This window comes from Triticum aestivum, chromosome 3D (genome assembly GCF_018294505.1).
Source record: "Triticum aestivum cultivar Chinese Spring chromosome 3D, IWGSC CS RefSeq v2.1, whole genome shotgun sequence".
In the NCBI taxonomy this organism is placed as follows: Eukaryota; Viridiplantae; Streptophyta; class Magnoliopsida; order Poales; family Poaceae; genus Triticum; species Triticum aestivum.
Genome location: NC_057802.1, coordinates 4,867,341 through 4,891,895, shown reverse-complemented (window position 1 = coordinate 4,891,895; position 24,555 = coordinate 4,867,341). Strand labels below are relative to the sequence as shown.

General features: G+C 44.5%; 1 protein-coding gene across 1 annotated transcript; it reads right to left on the bottom strand.

Moving 5' to 3' along the window:
• Positions 1-1,984: 1,984 nt before the first annotated feature.
• On the bottom strand, positions 1,985-4,854 carry LOC123073627 (uncharacterized). The gene is made up of 3 exons (XM_044496695.1): positions 3,648-4,854; positions 3,076-3,179; positions 1,985-2,422 (listed from the first exon to the last, which is right to left on the bottom strand). Exons 1-2 carry the CDS (start codon positions 4,750-4,752, stop codon positions 3,118-3,120), a joined length of 1,167 nt encoding a protein of 388 aa, XP_044352630.1. The 5' UTR covers positions 4,753-4,854; the 3' UTR covers positions 1,985-2,422; positions 3,076-3,117.
• Between the last annotated feature and the right edge of the window lie 19,701 nt (positions 4,855-24,555).

The following is a 24,555-nucleotide window of genomic DNA, read 5'->3' as shown; positions in this document are numbered from 1 at the left end:
TGCGACAGGCCTCACCTGGACGAAGATCGGCGCTTCAGTATTAAGCTGGAGGAGACCTTCGATGTTGAAACGGTACGCAACGACGACAAGTGTTATTTTTTCGTAATTAAGCACGACTTCAACTATTTCAACGTGTACTTTTCATCTTTTACAATTCGACTAGCTTATCCCATGCCATGCAAGACGCTACGTCTTGGAGAGGATGGGTTTTGAAGACCATGAAAGTATGGAAACAAAGAAAATTCACCTAAGGACCCATCATGATATAGATTTTGAAGTAAATCTGTATAATTCTGAGAGCGTAACCCATTTTGGTTGCAAAAATTGGGAAGCATTTTGCAAGATGTATGGTTTTGATGAGGGTATGCTTGTCACCATGGATCTTGGTGATCCTGACATCGAGCAAGACAATATGGACATTTGGGTCCTTGTTGATACGCCTCCAATTCTACCGCTATGTGAGTTTCTCAAACATAGTTATTAGCTAATTTATATTGTTCATTTCAAAATAGTTGACAGCTTATTTTCATTGACAGCTTATTTTGATTGTTCAAACAATGTGCGGAACATGGTAGACAGAACCTACTACACCGATGGCTCTGAGTTAACTTATAAGGAGAAAACTCATCTGGTCGGATTTTGTACTGATCTTGAGAATTACAATATCTATTGTAAAACTCCTCCACATTATGGTCAATACGTGCCACTAGTGCACGTGTTGAACTACGGTAACTACTATGGAGATACCCTGGTAAGATTTCTTACTATTACGACATCCGTGCATCTTTTGCATACTTCTAAAACTAGTACATCATTGCTAACTATGAAGTTATTACTATGTTTTTCAACAGATAATCCCAGAGGATTGTGTGCCTCATTTGATGTATCAGAATGGTAGCCTTGATGTTTTGAACATACAACCAGGTCATCCTACGAATCTCAACTGTCCATACCGGATTTCTAAAAGAAGTGGAGACATGAAAATCAAAGAATGGAAAAAATGTATGGACAGTCGCAAGGAGGTTCTTGGAAGCAAAAGGAAGCGAAGCGCAAAAATTGGAGACAGGATGATCTCCATTCTCCATAATGGAGAGTCGGGGTCTATATTGTTTTATGCTATTTTACCTTAAAGAGGGTATTTAGGTCCTACCTAATACTGATGATCATGTGCTAAGAACAATTAAGTAGGGTTGGTTCGATGACTATGAGGATGATGATCGTATGACTTGTTATTAATAACGAGTAGAAGTTGTATGATGATGATTAGTAGGACTTGTTATTATGATGATGCATGATGCGGGCATGAAGAGTTATTATATATCAGTGGGTGAAATGAACATGGATTGGAATGAAGTGAAGGCAACAAGCATGTGGTGCATGTCGAAAGTAGTACTAATCCAAACTTGATCAAGTTAGGATTAATATTACTTTCGACATGCACCACAGGTTGCCTTCACTTTAATCTAAGCCATGTTTAGGCATAGTAGTAGCGTTGATAAATCAAGCACGGAAATAAGAGAGGACAGTTCTCTTTGTTAGCTAGCTTACACACCCTAAATTACCCCCTAAACCCTCCCCCCTTTCAAAAAAACAAAAACCCCAGCCACTGAAATGCTGACGCGTGGATGCCTTTTGGTCCCGGTTGGTGTCACCAACCGGGACCAAAGGCCCTCCTGCCTGGGCTGGCCGCAGCGGCCACGTGGAGGCCCATCTGTCCCGGTTCGTGTAAGAACCGGGACTAAAGGGCTAGGGCATTAGTAACGACCCTTTAGTCCCGGTTCAACAACCGGGACAAAATGCCCTTACCAACCGGGACAGATGACCCTTTTTCTACTAGTGAATCTACGATGCTGAACATGCTATTCAAACCACAGTTGGGTATCACACTCAAACATACAAGTTTTGGAGATGCTTGGGGCTGAAAGTATGATCTGTGAAGAGAATGATTGCCAAGCACAAGGATGTAAACAAAGATACATAAAAAACAACTTTATATATTACTAGGGGAAGCTGAAATTCCCTGGATTTGGTACTCAAAACCAGCGTGCTACATTAGAATCTCGGCTGGACTAAGGCATGCATTCAGTAAGTTTTTTTTTGCCAAAATCACTATTCTGACCTTGTCAGGAAACTTCAGCACAAAATGACCTCTCCCAGAAATTATTTCATCATTTGACCCTTTTCACAAACGTCATGGTTTATGGTGTTTCTCTCTCATATAGAAACGCCAAACACTATGACAGTTGCTGGCCTGGCCCACGCATTGTCCTAACTTCCATTAATTGTTGGCACAGGTGAAATGCCAAGGCACATGGCGTTGCTGCATGGTCACGGACAAGGACCAGCCGGTAGACCTGATAGTATATGAACACTGCCAACTCAATCGGTGCGACGCGAGAAAATTCATTAACCCTTCCTTCCCCTATTGAAAAACAAAATCATCAATTTGTTGGTAACCTGATACATATAATAACATAACCTCATTGTAGAACCTTTGTATGTAACACAATGTATGAACAAGGTAAGGATACAAAAGTTATCATCAGCTCCACAACAAAAATACGAGTCCGGCAACGAATATCATATTCATGGCTATATCTCCTATCCTACCAATATTGATGACAACAAGTTTGTGGATGTGTGTGTGTGTCTCTGTGTGCGTGCGTGTGTGTGTGTGGGGGGGGGGGGGGGGGGGGAATCTACTAGTACCTTAGAGAGCTCTTAAGGCATGGCCAGCAGACTACTGTTATTACTATTATTAATTAACACCATCATACTATAAATCTGGATCATTGGGATATCATATATAGGATTAAAGAACGAGAGCTCTAAAGCATGTACACACAGGCTACAATATTACACCAATACCATACTATAAATTTGGATCATCTAGTTATGTGGCATCACCATAATTTCAATTGTTGTTTGTGTAACTTACATGCGTGAACCCATATAGCCAAACTGATAGAAGCTGTTTGCTAATGTGCACGCTACCTATGTTAGCAGCCGAATATTTACCATTCAAAAACTAAAACAGTCTAAATCTCACAAACTATATTCAAGTGATAATCTTACTTGTTGAAGCATTTCAGTACATTAGCAAAGCAAATGAAACAGTCATCCCAATAATGCACCGTGCAGCACTTCAGCACCATCACATCCAGCAGCAATGGCTATGCCTAGAAGCATAAAATTTAATTAATGAGAATGCCAAAGAAAAGAGAAACGGATAAGAGAAGAGAAAATGTGTGTCGGTAACATAGTAGAGCTTAGAAATATCACTTGAGAAAAATATCTTATTTATGTAATAAATTTCCCTATGGACCTAAGATTAATAACTAGATCAAAAACAGATAAAGGGACTAGAAAGAAAATATAAGTAGCTTTGAGGTACCAAACATGCGAATTGAGTTACCCATTCATCATTTTATTTGGTATCCCAGAAGAGTGAAGACATCTATATTGGATGATAGCATATACTGAATAGTACTGCTATATGTATGTTTGTATGTCTAGCATAGGGACAAATTAGAACTAAATTTATTGAATACTTAAGAATCAAAATGATACTATTTGAGCAATCTAACAAAAGATACAATGAGATCATTTAATCATTTAATATCAGTACTATAAGGATGAACAATCACCTGGTGCATGAAAACTCTTGAAAGGATAATAGCGATAGTTTGTATAATGACTGGATTCATCAAGTTTCTTGCATTGCATTGACTTAAGTTGAACCATATAGACACCCCCGTGGATATGTAAAAATATTGCTTCAATATCCTCATCATACCCGAGCAGTCGTCCCTTATTTCTCTTGATCTGAGGAGAGATCTCAAGAATTGCGTCATTCCGCAACAACCATGTGGTAATACCTTGATAATTGACCTTCATCTGCCACAATTGAATGCTATTTTCAGATAACACGAAAAGACCAACATCACAGTCCTCTGCCTTGATGATCCGATGTTTGTGGGGTTCATCATTCAGACCTTGAGGCCCCTCGATCATTGCAAGGGTCTGTCTATCCAAATCAAATTCAAGTATGTGATCTTTCATGGACAACCAGTGAAGGGTATTACCAGTTAGGGTCCCAACAATATGAGCATTAAAAATCGCACATGGAGCCGATGTGGAGACGTATTTACCCCATATACCAGTCTCAGAGGAGTAAACACATGCGACGAGTCTGTGGTCAGTTTTGTACATGGACATCAATGCCACCTTGTATGGGCTGGACGGGCAGCTACCATGCACGTGGTCATGCGCCGCCGCGGCACAAAGCACCACCCCGTTTAGGTGGCCACTGGTTCTGTTGAACGCTGGCGGAATCGGCACGTGGTGTTGCTCACCTCTAATGGGTTCACACACAACAATTTCTTTCCGCCACAAGTCTTTGACAAGGACACGGCTGTGACGGCAATCGAGCACACAGTAATGGCGGCGCCTGCTGCAGTGTCCAAGGTCAAAACGCTCCAAAGGGGTGCCCTCTGGAGGGTCTAGGATGGGGGTGAACACGGTCTCCTTGTCGCCGCACACAAGGGCGCCAAGGAGGGGTGGCTTCCAGCGGCAGAAGAACCTGGGATCGGCGACGAGGCCTCGCCAGCGCTTGCAAACTGCCGAGACGTGCCGGAGAGAGGACTGCTTCGGCGGGAGACGGAGAAGGATCTCCTCGAGGAGATCGTCGTTGTCCAGCGGGGAAGCAGGCGCCGGCAGCGAGCTGCTGCTGTTGGTAATTTCGTCGCTCATCTTGATTAGGGAGAGGTCGAGACGACAGAGGAGACAGCGAAGTAGAAGACGTTCGGCGCACGTTCCTTTGCAAGGCAAAAGCAAAGGAACAGCGAATTGTTTCCCAAGTCGTGCGCGTGCGTGCATCCTTTTAAGCAGCCTTGTAAACCCTTCCATCCCCAAATAAATAACAGACAAATCTGATTTTACGTGGGCACCACGGACTTCTTTTGTCGTTGGAAACCTGAACTGATCTTGCGCCTGGAAGCTAATCGGTGTAGCTTTCACGATTAGTTTCCATCTCGTGTTTTCTAACCTAGTATGTTTCCTTTTCTTTCTTACGTTTTGGAAAAACTTCCGATCTAATCATCAATTTTCAAGATAGTACAAAGAAGACCGGAAATAAAAATTGCATCCAAGTATGCAGACCATCTAATGACTACAAGCACTGAAGCGAGCAGAAGGCGTGCCGCTGTCATCGTCCTCGCTCAGCAGAGTCGGGCAAACCTTATTGTAGTACATAGTCAGGAAGTCATCATACTAAGACCTTACAGTACCAGTGCATCAGAACAACATCCGCTGCTGGTGGAGAGAAGCGCCGATCGGAAGAATACAACATGTAGACACACGAATACAGACGAGCAAAGACTGGATCCACGTGGATCCACTGAAGACAAACGCTAGTCAAATCCGGTGAGATCCGCCGTAGACAAACCTCCTCATGCCCTCCAACAACACTAGAAGTATCTCGGAACGGAGGCTAGGCAGGGAGAACCTTATACCATCTTCAGAGAGTCTGCGTCGTCTTGATTCTGTGAGAAAGACACAAACACTAATAAAATTTAAAAAAACCCATACAAAAACGGAACCCTCCCGCTGGCAAGGGCTGGGATTCACCACGCCTCTATGGCTCTAAGCCCACGGGAAGACGAGGCAGACTGGAGGCGGCGCCGGCTAGAGGCACAAGAAATCCTAGGCTAGTTGTCCTTCCATATGAGCCAAGGGGTAAACACATTGCATTTATGCTACACGAAACAAGTTGGCCGACCTAATTATGTACAGGCATGCTTAATATGCTCTGTAATAGAAATTTAGTAACTATATTGTATTTTTTTTTTAATATACGATCCAAAAGTCGAAGATGTTCGTTTGTCAAATAAAGTGTTCTTCACGAATATGTGAAACGGTTTTGCTAACGCAAAATACTTCCTTTGTACACAAAATGGAAAACATTTTTGTAGTTCAATTTAAACAACAAAAACATCCTACATTTGTTTACAGAGGAAGTAGTAAGCTAGATAAACTTAAGTATGAGGGTTTGTAAAAACTGTTCCAGCATCTCTCTTACACATTTTTGTGCTTGTAAAACTGATGTTCATATGCATCAAATATATATTCAACCCCCAAAAAAGTATATATGAAACAACTTGGAAAAATGATTCGATAGATAAAGATGTTGTTGCGGTGCAAACAATTCTGACTAGAGGGGTCCTTAGTAGCGTGATCATATTGAAGTTATTGTTAGCGAGGACATGTACGATGGCCTCGTAGTAAACATCATGTTGCACTCGACAAGAGTGACTCAACAAAGTTATTTGAATTGGTTCACTCGCCCTGTGCTGTGTCAGGAAGGTCTCGTGTCAGATTGGAGGTGTTCAACAAAACACCTTCTCTAAAAAGACTGAAGGTGTTTTGTTTTGAGATCACATTCCAATACATTCAAATCACACAGAAACGTTGTACGTATCTGTAGAAAGAATATGGGATGCAACTCAATTGTATTCCTCGGAGTAGGTCATAATATATACACGAGATGTCTTGCGTGACAAGGAAACTAATCCTATCATATCTCTAGGAGTCAACTATACAAGGCTAGAGAACATAGGAAGAGTAATACAAGTATGTCACGTTCAACACCCCCGCAGTCGAAGCGTCGGCATCGGCGATGCAAAGACTGGAATGGAACTCCTGGAATGCAGTGGTTGGAAGCCCTTTGGTCATGATGTCGGCAAACTGTTGGGTGGTCGGTACATGAAGAACACGAAGCTGACCCAACTGAACCTTCTCGCGGACGAAGTGAACATCAAGTTCAATATGCTTGGTACGCTTATGCTGCACCGGATTGGCCGCGAGGTAGGGGGCCAAAACATTATCACAGAAAACCACCGTAGCCTTCGGGATCGTGACCCGAAGTTCGCCAAGTAGTTGACGAAGCCAACATGTCTCGGCAACAACGTTGGCGACGGCACGATACTCGGCCTTAGCACTTGAGCGGGAGACGGTGGGCTGCCGCTTAGAGGACCATGAGATGAGAGAGTCACCAAAGAAGACACAATATCCCGACGTGGATCGTCGAGTGTCAGGACAGCCAACCCAATCCGCATCGGTAAAGGCAAAAAGCTCGGTGGAAGCGGATGCACGAAGACGAAGACCGAAGGTCGTTGTGCCGCGAATGTACCGGAGAATGCGCTTGACCAAAGACCAGTGAACATCATGAGGCGAGTGCATGTGCAGGCAAACCTACTGCACGGCAAACTAAATGTCTGGCCTGATGAGCGTGAGGTACTGAAGAGCACCAACAATATTGCGGTAGAGAGCGGCGTCAGTGGCAGGCTGTCTAGCAGTGGCAGAGAGTTTCGGCTTGGCCTCGGCAGGAGTAGCAGCAGGTTTTCAGTCGGTCATGCCAGCACGATCCAATAGATCAAGAGCATACTGTCCTTGATGAAGAAAGAATCCGGAAGAGTCACGTCGCACATTGATGTCGAGGAAGAAGTGCAGTGCGCCCAAGTCCTTAAGCCGAAACTCAGAACCGAGACGACCAGTGAGGAATACTGCAATGCGTTGATACCATGCACGAGGTGCCTGCTTTAGACCGTAAAGAGACCTTGAGAGCAGGCAGACATCATCAGGCCGAGTGGGATCAACAAAACGAGCTGGCTGCTGACAAAGAACACACTCCTGAAGGTGACCGTAGAGAAAGGCGTTGTCGAGCTGATGAACAGGCCAGTGTCGAGAGGCGGTGAGCTGAAGAACGATACGAATCGTGGCAGGTTTAACAATCAGGGAGAATGTCTCTGAGAAGTCAACGCCAGCACGTTGTGTAAATCCGCGAACCACCCAACTGGAGGAAATATGCCCTAGAGGCAATAATAACGTTGTTATTTATATTTCCTTATATCATGATAAATGTTTATTCTTCATGCTAGAATTGTATTAACCGGAAACTTAGTACATGTGTGAATACATAGACAAACAGAGTGTCCCTAGTATGCCTCTATTTGACTAGCTCGTTAATCAAATATGGTTAAGTTTCCTAACCATAGACATGTGTTGTCATTTGATGAACAGGATCACATCATTAGAGAATGATGTGATGGACAAGACCCATCCGTTAGCTTAGCATTATGATCGTTTAGTTTATTGCTATTGCTTTCTTCATGACTTATACATGTTCCTCTGACTATGAGATTATGCAACTCCCGAATACCGGAGGAACACTTAGTGTGCTATCAAACGTCACAACGTAACTGGGTGATTATAAGATGCTCTACAAGTGTCTCCGATGGTGTTTGTTGAGTTGGCATAGATTGAGATTAGGATTTGTCACTCCGTGTATCGGAGAGGTATCTCTGCGCCTTCTCGGTAATGATCATCACTATAAGCCTTGCAAGCAATGTGATTAATTTGTTAGTTGCGGGATGATGCATTACGGAACGAGTAAAGAGACTTGCCGGTAACGAGATTGAACTAGGTATGATGATACCGATGATCTAATCTCGGGCAAGTAACATACCGATGACAAAGGGAACAACGTATGTTGTTATGCGGTTTGACCGATAAAGATCTTCGTAGAATATGTAGGAGCCAATATGAGCATCCAGGTTCCACTACTGGTTATTGACTGGAGATGTGTCTCGGTCATGTCTACATAGTTCTCGAACCCGTAGGGTCCACACGCTTAACGTTCGTTAACGATTTGTATTATGAGTTATGTGATTTGATGACCGAAGTTTGTTTGGAGTCCCAGATGAGATCACGGAAATGACAAGGAGTCTCGAAATGGTCGAGAGGTAAAGATTAATATATTGGAAGGTTGCATTCGCACATCGCAATGGTTCCGAGTGATTTGGGCATTTTTCCGGAGTACCGGGAGGTTACCGGAACCCTCGGGGGGGGGGGGAGATATGGGCCTTCTGGGCCATAGGAGGGAGGCTAACCAGCCCACAAGGGGCTGGTGCACCCCCCACAAGAGAGGAGGCCGAATTGGACTTGGGAAGGGGGCGCCACCCCCCTTTCCTTCTCCTACTCCCTCGCGTTCCCTTTTTCCCCCTCCGGTAGAAGGAAAAAAGGGTGGGGCCGAATCCTATTAGGACTGGAGTCCTAGTAGGACTCCCTCTCCCTGGCGCGCCCCTTGTTGGCCGGCCTCCTCCTCCCCTCCTTTATATATGGGGGCAGGGGGGAACCCCAAAGGCACAACATACAATCTCTTAGCCATGTGCGGTGCCACCCTCCACAGTTCAACATCTAGGTCAATATCATCGTAGTGCTTAGGCTAAGCCCTGCGCCGGTAACTTCATCATCACCATCACCACGCCATCGTGCTGACGAAACTCTCCCTCGGCATCAACTGGATCAAGAGTTCGAGGGACGTCACCGAGCTAAACGTGTGCAGATCGCGGAGGTGCGGTGCGTTCGGTACTTGGATCGGTTGGATCGCGAAGACGTTCGACTACATCAACCGCGTTACTAAACGCTTCCGCTTTCGGTCTACGAGGGTACGTGGACACACTCTCCCCGCTCGTTGCTATGCTTCTCCTAGATAGATCTTGCGTGATCGTAGGCAGAATTTTTGAAATACTACGTTCCCCAATAGTGGTATCAGAGCCAGGTCTATGCGTAGATGTTATATGCATGAGTAGAACACAAAGAGTTGTGGGCGATAATAGTCATACTGCTTACCAGCATGTCATACTTTGATTCGGCGGTATTGTTGGATGAAGCGGCCCAGACCGACATTACATGACCGCGTTCATGAGACTGGTGCTACCGCCGTGCTTCGCACACAGGTGGCTAGTGGGTGTCTGTTTCTCCAACTTTAGTTGAATCGAGTGTGACTATGCCCGGTCCTTGTTGAAGGTTGAAACAACACACTTGACGAAAAATCGTTGTGGTTTTGATGCGTAGGTAAGAACGGTTCTTGCTAAGCCCATAGCAGCCACGTAAAACTTGCAACAACAAAGTAGAGGACGTCTAACTTGTTTTTGCAGGGCATGTAGTGATGTGATATGGTCAAGACGTGATGATATATAAATTTTTGTATGAGATGATCATGTTTTGTAAAAGTTATCGGCAACTGGCAGGAGCCTTATGGTTGTCGCTTTATTGTATCAAATGCAATCGCCATGTAATTTCTTTACTTTATCACTAAGCGGTAGCGATATTCGTAGAAGCAATAGTTGGCGAGACGACAACGATGCTTCGATGGAGATCAAGGTGTCAAGCCGATGATGATGGTGATCATGACGGTGCTTTGGAGATGGAGATCAAAGGCACAAGATGATGATGGCCATATCATATCACTTATATTGATTGCATGTGATGTTTATCCTTTATGCATCTTATTTTGCTTAGTACGGCGGTAGCGTTATAAGATGATCTCTCACTAAATTTCAAGGTATGTTCTCCCTGAGTATGCACCGTTGCGACAGTTCATCGTGCCGAGACACCACGTGATGATCGGGTGTGATAAGCTCTACGTTCACATACAACGGGTGCAAGCCAGTTTTGCACACGCAGAATACTCGGGTTAAACTTGACGAGCCTAGCATATGCAGATATGGCCTCGAAACACTGAGATCGAAAGATCGAACGTGAATCATATAGTAGATATGATGAACATAGTGATGTTCACCATTGAAAACTACTCCATCTCACGTGATGATCGGACATGGTTTAGTTGATATGGATCACGTGATCAATTATATGACTAGAGGGATGTCCATCTAAGTGGGAGTTCTTAAGTAATATGATTAGTTGTTAATTTATCATGAACTTAGTCCTGATAGTATTTGCATAACTATGTTGTAGATCAATAGCTCGCGATGTAGCTCCCCGTTTATTTTTGATATGTTCCAAGAGAAAATAAGTTGAAAGATGATAGTAGAAATGATGCGGACTTGGTCCGTGATCTGAGGATTATCCTCATTGCTGCACAGAAGAATTATGTCCTTGATGCACCGCTAGGTGACAGACCTATTGCAGGAGTAGATGCAGACGTTATGAACGTTTGACAAAGCTCGGTATGATGACTACTTGATAGTTTAGTGCACCATGCTTTATGGCTTAGAACCGGGACTTCAAAAACGTTTTGAACACCACGGAGCATATGAGATGTTCCAAGAGATGAAATTGATATTTCAGTCTCATGCCCATGTCGAGAAGTATAAGACCTCTGACAAGTACTTTGCCTACAAGATGGACGAGAATAGCTCAACAAGTGAGCATGTGCTCAGAATGTGTGAGTACTACAATCACTTGAATCAAGTGGGAGTTAATCTTCCCGATAAGATAGTGATTGACAGAGTTCTCTAGTCACTATCACCAAGTTACTAGAACTTCGTGATGAACTATAATATGCAAGGGATAATGGAAGTGATTCCCAAGCTCTTCGTGATGCTGAAATCGGCGAAGGTAGAAATCAAGAAAAAGCATCACGTGTTGATGGTTAACAAGACCACTAGTTTCAAGATAAAATGCAAGGGAAAGAAAGGGAAACTTCAAAAAGAATGACAAGCAAGTTGCCACTCCCATGAAGAAGCCCAAAGCTAGACCCAAGCTTGAAACAGAGTGCTTCTACTGCCAAGGAAATGGTCACTGGAAGTGGAACTGCCCTAGATACTTGGCGGATAGGAAGGATGGCAAAGTGAACAAAAGGTATATTGGATATACATGTTATTGATGTGTACTTTACTAGTGTTTATAGCAACCCCTCGGTATTTGATACTGGTTCAGTTGCTAAGAGTAGTAACTCGAAACGGGAGTTGCAAAATAAACAGAGACTAGTTAAGAGCGAGGTGATGATGTGTGTTGGAAGTGATTCCAAGGTTGATAAGATCACCATCACACACTCCCTTTACCTTCGGGATTAGTGTTCAACCTAAAATAAATGTTATTTGGTGTTTGCGTTGAGCATGAATATGATTGGATCATGTTTATTGCAATACGGTTATTCATTTAAGTCAAAGAATAATTGTTGTTCTATTTACATGAATAAAACCTTCTATGGTCATACACTCAATACAAATGGTTTATTGAATCTCGATCGTAGTCATACACATATTCATAATATTGATGCCAAAAGATGCAAAGTTAATAATGATAGTGCAACTTATTGGTGGCACTGCCGTTTAGGTCATATTGGTGTAAAGTGCATGAAGAAACTCCATGTTGATGGGCTTTTGGAATCACTTGATTATGAATCACTTGATGCTTGCGAACCATGCCTTATGGGCAAGATGACTAAGACTCCGTTCTCCGGAACAATGGAGCAAGCAACTGACTTATTGGAAATAATACATACTGATGTATACGGTCCGATGACTGTTGAGGCTCGTGGCAGGTATCATTATTTTCTAACCTTCATAGATGATTTGAGCAGATATGGGTATATCTACTTGATGAAACATAAGTCTGAAACATTTGAAAAGTTCAAAGAATTTCAGAGTGAAGTGGAAAATCATCGTAACAATAAAATAAAGTTTCTACGATCTGATCGCGGAGACAAATATTTGAGTTACGAGTTGGGTCTTCATTTGAAACAATGTGGAATAGTTTCGCAACTCACGCCACCTGGAACAGCACAGCATAATGGTGTGTCCGAACATCATAACCGTACTTTATTAGATATGGTGCGATCTATGATATCTCTTACCGATTTACCACTATCGTTTTGGGGTTATGCATTAGAGACATCTGCATTCATGTTAAATAGGGCACCATCTAAATCCGTTGAGACGACACCATATGAACTGTGGTTTGGCAAGAAACCTAAGCTGTCGTTTCTTAAAGTTTGGGGCTGTGATGCTTATGTGAAAAAGCTTCAACCTGATAATCTCGAACCCAAATCGGACAAATGTGTCTTCATAGGATACCCAAAGGAAACTGTTGGGTATACCTTCTATCACAGATCGAAAGGCAAGATATTCGTTGCTAAGAATGGATCCTTTCTAGAGAAGGAGTTTCTCTCGAAAGAAGTGAGTAGGAGGAAAGTAGAACTGATGAGGTAATTGTACCTGCTCCCGAATTGGAAAGTAGTTCATCACAGAAATCAGTTCCAGTGATTCCTACACCAATTAGTGAGGAAGCTAATGAAGATGATCATGAAACTTCAGATCAAGTTACTACTGAACCTTGTAGGTCAACCAGAGTAAGATCCACACCAGGGTGGTACGGTAATCTTGTTCTGGAAGTCATGTTACTAGACCATGATGAACCTACGAACTATGAGGAAGCGATGATGAGCATAGGTTCTGCAAAATGGCTTGAGGCCATGAAATATTAGATAGGTGCATGTATGAGAACAAAGTGTTGACTTTGGTGGACTTGCCCGATGATCGGCAAGCCATTAAGAATAAATGGATCTTCAAGAGGAAGACGGACGCTGATGGTAGTGATACTATCTACAAAGCTCGAACTGTCGAAAAAGGTTTTCGACAAGTTCAAGGTGTTGACTACGATGAAATTTTCTCACTCGTATCGATGTTTAAGTCTGTCCGGATCATGTTAGCAATTGCCGCATTTTATGAAATATGGAAAAATGGATATCGAAACTGCAATCCTTAATGGATTTATTAAAGAAGAGTTGTATATGATGCAACCAGAAGGTTTTGTTAATCCTAAAGGCGCTAACAAAATGTGCAAGCTCCAGCGATCCATCTATGGACACGTGCAAGCATCTCGAAGTTGGAATATACGCTTTGAGGAGTTCATCAAAGCATATAGTTTTATACAGACTTGCGGTAAAGCCTGTATTTACAAGAAAGTGAGTGGGAGCACTACAGCTTTTCTGATAAGTATATGTGAATGACATATTGTTGATCGGAAATGATGTAGAATTTTCTGGAAAGCATAAAGGAGTATTTGAAAGGAGTTTTTCAAAGAAAGACATCAGTGAAGCTGCTTACATATTGAGCATCAAGATATATAGAGATAGATCAAGATGCTTGATAAGTTTTTTCAATGAGTACATACCTTGATAAGATTTCGAAGGAGTTCAAAATGGATCAGTCAAAGAAGGAGTTCTTGCCTGAGTTGTAAGGTATGTAATCGAGTAAGACTCAAAACACAACCACGGCAGAAGATAGAGAGAGAATGAAAGTCATTCCCTATGCCTCAGCCATAGGTTCTATAAAGTATGACATGCTCTGCACCAGACCTATTGTATACCCTGCCACGAGTTTGGCAAGGGAGTACAATAGTGATCTAGGAGTAGATCACTGGACATTGGTCAAAATTATCCTTAGAGGACTAAGGAAATATTTCTCGGTTATGGAGGTGATAAAGAGTTTGTCGTAAAGAGTTACGTTGATGCAAGCTTTGACACCGATTTGGATGACTCTGAGTCTCGATCTCGATACATATTGAAAGTGGGAGCATTTAGCTAGAGTAGCTCCGTGCAGAGCATTGTAGACATAGAAATTTGCAAAATACATACGGATCTGAATGTGGCAGACCCATTGACTAAACTTCTCTCACAAGCAAAACATGATCACACCTTAGTACTCTTTGGGTGTTAATCACATGGAGATGTGAACTAGATTATTGACTCTAGTAAACCCTTTGGGTATTGGTCACATGGCGATGCAAACTATAGAGTGTTAAATCACATGACGATGTGAACTATTGGTGTTAAATCACCTGGCGATGTGAACTAGATTATTGACTCTAGTGCAAGTGGGAGACTGAAGGAAATATGCCCTGGAGGCAATAATAAAGTTGTTATTTATATTTCCTTATATCATGATAAATTTTTATTATTCATGCTAGAATTGTATTAATCGGAAACTTAGTACATGTGTGAATACATAGACAAACAGAGTGTCCCTAGTATGCCTCTACTTGACTAGCTCGTTAATCAAAGACATGTGTTGTCATTTGATGAACGGGATCACATCATTAGAGAATGATGTGATGGACAAGACCCATCCGTTAGCTTAGCACTATGATCGTTTAGTTTATTGCTATTGCTTTCTTCATGACTTATACATGTTCCTCTGACTATGAGATTATGCAACTCCCGAATACCGGAGGAACACTTAGTGTGCTATCAAACGTCACAACATAACTGGGTGATTATAAAGATGCTCTACAGTTGTCTCCGATGTGTTTGTTGAGTTGGCATAGATCGAGATTAGGATTTGTCACTCCGTGTATCGGAGAGGTATCTCTGAGCCTTCTCGGTAATGATCATCACTATAAGCCTTGCAAGCAAGGTGACTAATGAGTTAGTTGCGGGATGATGCATTACGGAACGAGTAAAGAGACTTGCCAGTAACGAGATTGAACTAGGTATGATGATACCGACGATCGAATCTTGGGCAAGTAACATACCGATGATAAAGGGAACAACGTATGTTGTTATGCAGTTTGACCGATAAAGATCTTCGTAGAATATGTAGGAGCCAATATGAGCATCCAGGTTTCGCTATTTGTTATTGACCGTAGACACATCTCCGGTCAATAACCAATAGCGGAACCTGGATGCTCATATTGGCTCCTACATATTCTACGAAGATCTTTATTGGTCAAACCGCATAACAACATACGTCATTCCCTTTGTCATCGGTATGTTACTTGTCCGATATTCGATCGTCTGTATCCTTATACCTAGTTTAATCTCATTATCGGCAAGTCTCTTTACTCGTTCCGTAATGCATCATCCCGTAACTAACTCATTAGTCATATTGCTTGCAAGGCTTATAGTGTTGGGGATCGGAGCAGAATTTTAAAATTTCCTACGCATCACCAAGATCCTGTTGGAAATATGCCCTAGAGGCAATAATAAATGGTTATTATTATATTTCTGTGTTCATGATAATAGTCTATTATTCATGCTATAATTGTATTGTCCGGAAATCGTAATACATGTGTGAATACATAGACCACAACCTGTCCCTAGTAAGCCTCTAGTTGACTAGCTCGTTGATCAACAGATAGTCATGGTTTCCTGACTATGGACATAGGATGTCATTGATAACGGGATCACATCATTAGGAGAATGATGTGATGGACAAGACCCAACTTAAGCATAGCATAAAAGATCGTGTAGTTTCGTTTGCTAGAGCTTTTCCAATGTCAAGTATCTTTTCCTTAGACCATGAGATCGTGCAACTCCCGGATACCGTAGGAGTGCTTTGGGTGTGCCAAACGTCACAACGTAACTGGGTGACTATAAAGGTGCATTACGGGTATCTCCGAAAGTGTCTGTTGGGTTGGCACGGATCGAGACTGGGATTTGTCACTCCGTGTAACGGAGAGGTATCTCTGGGCCCACTCGGTAATGCATCATCATAATGAGCTCAATGTGACTAAGGCGTTAGTCACGGGATCATGCATTGCGGTACGAGTAAAGAGACTTGCCGGTAACGAGATTGAACAAGGTATTGGGATACCGACGATCGAATCTCGGGCAAGTAACATACCGATTGACAAAGGGAATTGCATACGGATTGATTGAATCCTCGACACCGTGGTTCACCCGATGATATCATCGTGGAACATGTGGGAGCCAACATGGGTATCCAGATCCCGCTGTTGGTTATTGACCGGAGAGGCGTCTCGGTCATGTCTGCATGTCTCCCGAACCCGTAGGGTCTACACACTTAAGGTCCGGTGACGCTAGGGTTGTAGAGATATATGTATGCGGAAACCCGAAAGTTGTTCGGAGTCCCGGATGAGATCCCGGACGTCACGAGAGGTTCCGGAATGGTCCGGAGGTGAAGAATTATATATAGGAAGTCCAGTTTTGGCCACCGGGAAAGTTTCGGGGGTTATCGGTATTGTACCGGGACCACCGGAAGGGTCCCGGGGGTCCACCGGGTGGGGCCACCTGTCCCGGAGGGCCCCGTGGGCTGAAAGTGGAGGGGAACCAGCCCCTAATGGGCTGGGGCGCCACTTTGGGCCTCCCCCCATGCGCCTAGGGTTGGGAACCCTAGGGGGGGAGTTTCCCCTTGCCTTGGGGGGCAAGGCAACCCCTTCCCCCTTGGCCGCCGCCCCCCCCTTGGAGATCCCATCTCCTAGGGCTGCGCACCCCCCTTGGGGGCCTATATAAAGGGGGGGAGGGAGGGCAGCACACTACAGCCTTTGGCGCCTCCCTCCTCCCCTGCAACACCTCTCTCTCGCGCGCAGAAGCTCGGCGAAGCCTTGCCGGAGAGCCGCTACATCCACCACCACGCCGTCGTGCTGTTGGATCTCCATCAACCTCTCCTCCCCCCTTGCTGGATCAAGAAAGGAGGAGACGTCGCTGCACCGTACGTGTGTTGAACGCGGAGGTGCCGTCCGTTCGGCACTCGGTCATCGGTGATTTGGATCACGGCGAGTACGACTCCGTCATCCACGTTCATTGGAACGCTTCCGCTCGCGATCTACAAGGGTATGTAGATCCACTCCTTTCCCCTCGTTGCTAGTAGACTCCATAGATGCATCTTGGTGAGCGTAGGAAAATTTTAAATTATGCTACGATTCCCAACAGTGGCATCATGAGCCAGGCCTATGCGTAGTTACTATGCACGAGTAGAACACAAAGAAGTTGTGGGCGTTGATGTTGCCAATTCTTCTTGCCGCTACTAGTCGTTTCTTGTTTCGGCGGCATTGTAGGATGAAGCGGCCCGGACCGACCTTACACGTACGCTTACGTGAGACAGGTTCCACCGACTGACATGCACTAGTTGCATAAGGTGGCTAGCGGGTGTCTGTCTCTCCTACTTTAGTCGGAACGGATTCGATGAAAAGGGTCCTTATGAAGGGTAAATAGAAATTGGCAAATCACGTTGTGGTCATACGTAGGTAAGAAATCGTTCTTGCTAGAAACCTACAAACCACGTAAAAACTTGCAACAACAATTAGAGGACGTCTAACTTGTTTTTGCAGCAAGTGATATATGTGATATGATATGGCCAGAAGATGTGATGAATGATATATGTGATGTATGAGATTGATCATATTCTTGTAATAGGAATCACGACTTGCATGTCGATGAGTATGACAACCGGCAGGAGCCATAGGAGTTGTCTTTATTATTTTGCATGACCTGCGTGTCATTGAATAACGCCATGTAATTTACTTTACTTTGTTGCTAAACGGTTAGCCATAGAAGTAGAAGTAATCGTTGGCGTGACAACTTCATGAAGACACAATGATGGAGATCATGATGATGGAGATCATGGTGTCATGCCGGTGACGAAGATGATCATGGTGCCCCGAAGATGGAGATCAAAGGAGCATGATGATATTGGCCATATCATGTCACTATTTGATTGCATGTGATGTTTATCATGTTTTTGCATCTTATTTGCTTAGAACGACGGTAGCAAGTAGGATGATCCCTTATAATAATTTCAAGAAAGTGTTCACCCTAACTGTGCACCGTTGCGAAGGTTCGTCGTTTCGAAGCACCACGTGATGATCGGGTGTGATAGATTCTTACGTTCGCATACAACGGGTGTTGACGAGCCTAGCATGTACAGACATGGCCTCGGAACACACGCAATACACTTAGGTTGACTTGACGAGCCTAGCATGTACAGACATGGCCTCGGAACACGGAGGACCGAAAGGTCGAGCATGAGTCGTATAGAAGATACGATCAACATGGAGATGTTCACCGATCTTGACTAGTCCGTCTCACGTGATGATCGGACACGGCCTAGTTGAGTTCGGATCATGTTTCACTTAGATAACTAGAGGGATGTCTATCTGAGTGGGAGTTCATTAAATAATTTGATTATATGAACTTAATTATCATGAACTTAGTCTAAAATCTTTACACTATGTATTGTAGATCAAATGGCCCACGTTGTCCTCAATTTCAACGCGTTCCTAGAGAAAACCAAGCTGAAAGATGATGGCAGCAACTATACGGACTGGGTCCGGAACCTGAGGATCATCCTCATAGCAGCCAAGAAAGATTATGTCTTAGAAGCACCGCTAGGTGAAGCACCAATCCCTGAGAACCAAGACGTTATGAACGCTTGGCAGCAGCGTGCTGATGATTACTCCCTCGTTCAGTGCGGCATGCTTTACAGCTTAGAACCGGGTCTCCAAAAGCGTTTTGAGAAACATGGAGCATATGAGATGTTCGAGGAGCTGAAACTGGTTTTTCAAGCTCATGCCCGGGTCGAGAGATATGATGTCTCCGACAAGTTCTTCAGCTGTAAAATGGAGGAGAACAGTTCTGTTAGTGAGCACATACTCAGAATGTCTGGGTTGCACAACCGCTTGTCTCAGCTGGGAGTTAATCTCCCGGATGACGCGGTCATTGACAGAATCCTCCAGTCGCTTCCACCAAGCTACAAGAGCTTTGTGATGAACTACAATATGCAGGGGATGGAAAAGACCATTCCCGAGGTATATTCAATGCTGAAATCAGCTGAGGTAGAGATCAGAAAAGAACATCAAGTGTTGATGGTGAATAAAACCACTAAGTTCAAGAAGGGCAAGGGTAAGAAGAACTTCAAGAAGGACGGCAAGGGAGTTGCCGCGCCCGGTAAGCCAGTTACCGGGAAGAAGTCAAAGAATGGACCCAAGCCCGAGACTGAGTGCTTTTATTGCAAGGGAAGTGGTCACTGGAAGCGGAACTGCCCCAAATATTTAGCGGACAAGAAGAAGGCCGGCAACACCCAAGGTATATGTGATATACAAGTAATTGATGTGTACCTTACCAGTACTCGTAGTAGCTCCTGGGTATTTGATACCGGTGCGGTTGCTCATATTTGTAACTCAAATCAGGAACTACGGAATAAACGGAGACTGGCAAAAGACGAGGTGACGATGCGCGTCGGGAATGGTTCCAAGGTCGATGTGATCGCCGTCGGCACGCTACCTCTGCATCTACCCACGGGATTAGTTATAAACCTCAATAATTGTTATTTAGTGCCAGCTTTGAGCATGAACATTGTATCTGGATCTCGTTTAATTCGAGATGGCTACTCATTTAAATCTGAGAATAATGGTTGTTCTATTTATTTGAGAGATATGTTTTATGGTCATGCCCCGCTGGTCAATGGTTTATTCTTGATGAATCTCGAACGTGATGTTACACATGTTCATAGTGTGAATACCAAAAGATGTAAAGTTGATAACGATAGTCCCACATACTTGTGGCACTGCCGCCTTGGTCACATTGGTGTCAAGCGCATGAAGAAGCTCCATGCAGATGGACTTTTGGAGTCTCTTGATTACGAATCATTTGACACGTGCGAACCATGCCTCATGGGTAAGATGACCAAGACTCCGTTCTCCGGAACAATGGAGCGAGCAACCAACTTATTGGAAATCATACATACCGATGTGTGCGGTCCAATGAGTGTTGAGGCTCGCGGAGGATATCGTTATGTTCTCACTCTCACTGATGATTTAAGTAGATATGGGTATGTCTACCTAATGAAACACAAGTCTGAAACCTTTGAAAAGTTCAAGGAATTTCAGAGTGAGGTTGAGAATCAACGTGACAGGAAAATAAAATTCTTACGATCAGATCGTGGTGGAGAATATTTAAGTCACGAATTTGGTACACACTTAAGGAAATGTGGAATAGTTTCACAACTCACGCCGCCTGGAACACCTCAGAGAAATGGTGTGTCCGAACGTCGTAATCGCACTCTATTGGATATGGTGCGATCTATGATGTCTCTTACCGATTTACCGCTCTCATTTTGGGGTTATGCTTTAGAGACTGCCGCATTCACTTTAAATAGGGCACCGTCGAAATCCGTTGAGACGACACCGTATGAATTATGGTTTGGGAAGAAACCTAAGCTGTCGTTTCTAAAAGTTTGGGGATGCGATGCTTATGTCAAGAAACTTCAACCTGAAAAGCTCGAACCCAAATCGGAAAAATGCGTCTTCATAGGATACCCTAAGGAAACTATTGGGTATACCTTCTACCTCAGATCCGAAGGCAAGATCTTCGTTGCCAAGAACGGGTCCTTTCTAGAGAAGGAGTTTCTCTCGAAAGAATTGAGTGGGAGGAAAGTGGAACTTGATGAGGTGATAGTCACCCCTTCCGAACCGGAAAGTAGCGCAGCGCGGGAAAATGTTCCTGTGGTGCCTACACCGACTGGGGAGGAAGTTAATGATGATGATCATGAAGCTTCAGATCAAGTTACTGAACTTCGTAGGTCCACAAGGACACGTTCCGCACCAGAGTGGTACGGCAACCCTGTCCTGGAAATCATGTTGTTAGACAACGGTGAACCTTCGAACTATGAAGAAGCGATGGCGGGCCCGGATTCCGACAAATGGCTAGAAGCCATGAAATCCGAGATAGAATCCATGTATGAAAACAAAGTATGGACTTTGACTGACTTGCCCGATGAGCGGCGAGCCATAGAAAACAAATGGATCTTTAAGAAGAAGACGGACGCAGATGGTAATGTGACCATCTACAAAGCTCGACTTGTCGCTAAGGGTTATCGACAAGTTCAAGGGGTTGACTACGATGAGACTTTCTCACCCGTAGCGAAGCTGAAGTCCGTCCGAATCATGTTAGCAATTGCCGCATACTATGATTATGAGATATGGCAGATGGACGTCAAAACGGCATTCCTTAACGGCTTCCTTAAGGAAGAGTTGTATATGATGCAGCCGGAAGGTTTTGTCGATCCTAAGAATGCTAACAAAGTATGCAAGCTCCAGCGCTCAATCTATGGGCTGGTGCAAGCATCTCGGAGTTGGAACATTCGCTTTGATGAGATGATCAAAGCGTTTGGGTTTACACAGACTTATGGAGAAGCCTGTGTTTACAAGAAAGTGAGTGGGAGCTCTGTAGCATTTCTCATATTATATGTGGATGACATACTATTGATGGGAAATGATATAGAATTCTTGGAAAGTATAAAGGCCTATTTGAATAAGTGTTTTTCAATGAAGGACCTTGGAGAAGCTGCTTATATATTAGGCATCAAGATCTATAGAGATAGATCAAGACGCCTCATTGGTCTTTCACAGAGTACATACCTTGACAAGATATTGAAGAAGTTCAGTATGGATCAGTCCAAGAAGGGGTTCTTGCCTGTATTGCAAGGTGTGCAATTGAGCACGGCTCAATGCCCGACCACGGCAGAAGATATAGAAGAGATGAGTGTCATCCCCTATGCCTCGGCCATAGGGTCTATTATGTATGCCATGCTGTGTACCAGACCTGATGTAAACCTTGCCGTAAGTTTGGTAGGAAGGTACCAAAGTAATCCCGGCAAGGAACACTGGACAGCGGTCAAGAATATCCTGAAGTACCTGAAGAGGACTAAGGATATGTTTCTCGTTTATGGAGGTGACGAAGAGCTCGTCGTAAAGGGTTACGTCGACGCTAGCTTCGACACAGATCTGGATGACTCGAAGTCACAGACCGGATACGTGTATATTTTGAATAGAGGAGCAGTAAGCTGGTGCAGTTGCAAGCAAAGCGTCGTGGCGGGATCTACATGTGAAGCGGAGTACATGGCAGCCTCGGAGGCAGCACAGGAAGCAGTCTGGATGAAGGAGTTCATTACCGACCTAGGGGTGATTCCCAATGCGTCGGGCCCGATGACTCTCTTCTGTGACAACACTGGAGCTATTGCCCTTGCGAAGGAGCCCAGGTTTCACAGGAAGACCAGGCATATCAAGCGTCGCTTCAACTCCATTCGTGAAAGTGTTCAAAATGGAGACATAGATATTTGTAAAGTACACACGGACCTGAATGTAGCAGATCCGTTGACTAAACCTCTCCCTAGGGCAAAACATGATCAACACCAGGACGCAATGGGTGTTCGATTCATCACAATGTAACTAGATTATTGACTCTAGTGCAAGTGGGAGACTGTTGGAAATATGCCCTAGAGGCAATAATAAATGGTTATTATTATATTTCTGTGTTCATGATAATAGTCTATTATTCATGCTATAATTGTATTGTCCGGAAATCGTAATACATGTGTGAATACATAGACCACAACCTGTCCCTAGTAAGCCTCTAGTTGACTAGCTCGTTGATCAACAGATAGTCATGGTTTCCTGACTATGGACATTGGATGTCATTGATAACGGGATCACATCATTAGGAGAATGATGTGATGGACAAGACCCAACTTAAGCATAGCATAAAAGATCGTGTAGTTTCGTTTGCTAGAGCTTTTCCAATGTCAAGTATCTTTTCCTTAGACCATGAGATCGTGCAACTCCCGGATACCGTAGGAGTGCTTTGGGTGTGCCAAACGTCACAACGTAACTGGGTGACTATAAAGGTGCATTACGGGTATCTCCGAAAGTGTCTGTTGGGTTGGCACGGATCGAGACTGGGATTTGTCACTCCGTGTAACGGAGAGGTATCTCTGGGCCCACTCGGTAATGCATCATCATAATGAGCTCAATGTGACTAAGGCGTTAGTCACGGGATCATGCATTGCGGTACGAGTAAAGAGACTTGCCGGTAACGAGATTGAACAAGGTATTGGGATACCGACGATCGAATCTCGGGCAAGTAACATACCGATTGACAAAGGGAATTGCATACGGATTGATTGAATCCTCGACACCGTGGTTCACCCGATGATATCATCGTGGAACATGTGGGAGCCAACATGGGTATCCAGATCCCGCTGTTGGTTATTGACCGGAGAGGCGTCTCGGTCATGTCTGCATGTCTCCCGAACCCGTAGGGTCTACACACTTAAGGTCCGGTGACGCTAGGGTTGTAGAGATATATGTATGCGGAAACCCGAAAGTTGTTCTGAGTCCCGGATGAGATCCCGGACGTCACGAGAGGATCCGGAATGGTCCGGAGGTGAAGAATTATATATAGGAAGTCCAGTTTTGGCCACCGGGAAAGTTTCGGGGGTTATCGGTATTGTACCGGGACCACCGGAAGGGTCCCGGGGGTCCACCGGGTGGGGCCACCTGTCCCGGAGGGCCCCGTGGGCTGAAAGTGGAGGGGAACCAGCCCCTAATGGGCTGGGGCGCCACTTTGGGCCTCCCCCCATGCGCCTAGGGTTGGGAACCCTAGGGGGGGAGTTTCCCCTTGCCTTGGGGGGCAAGGCAACCCCTTCCCCCTTGGCCGCCGCCCCCCCCTTGGAGATCCCATCTCCAAGGGCTGCGCACCCCCCTTGGGGGCCTATATAAAGGGGGGGGAGGGCAGCACACTACAGCCTTTGGCGCCTCCCTTCTCCCCAGCAACACCTCTCTCTCGCGCGCAGAAGCTCGGCGAAGCCTTGCCGGAGAGCCGCTACATCCACCACCACGCCGTCGTGCTGTTGGATCTCCATCAACCTCTCCTCCCCCCTTGCTGGATCAAGAAAGGAGGAGACGTCGCTGCACCGTACGTGTGTTGAACGCGGAGGTGCCGTCTGTTCGGCACTCGGTCATCGGTGATTTGGATCACGGCGAGTACGACTCCGTCATCCACGTTCATTGGAACGCTTCCGCTCGCGATCTACAAGGGTATGTAGATCCACTCCTTTCCCCTCGTTGCTAGTAGACTCCATAGATGCATCTTGGTGAGCGTAGGAAAATTTTAAATTATGCTACGATTCCCAACAGATCCATCTATGGAGTATACTAGCAACGAGGGGAAAG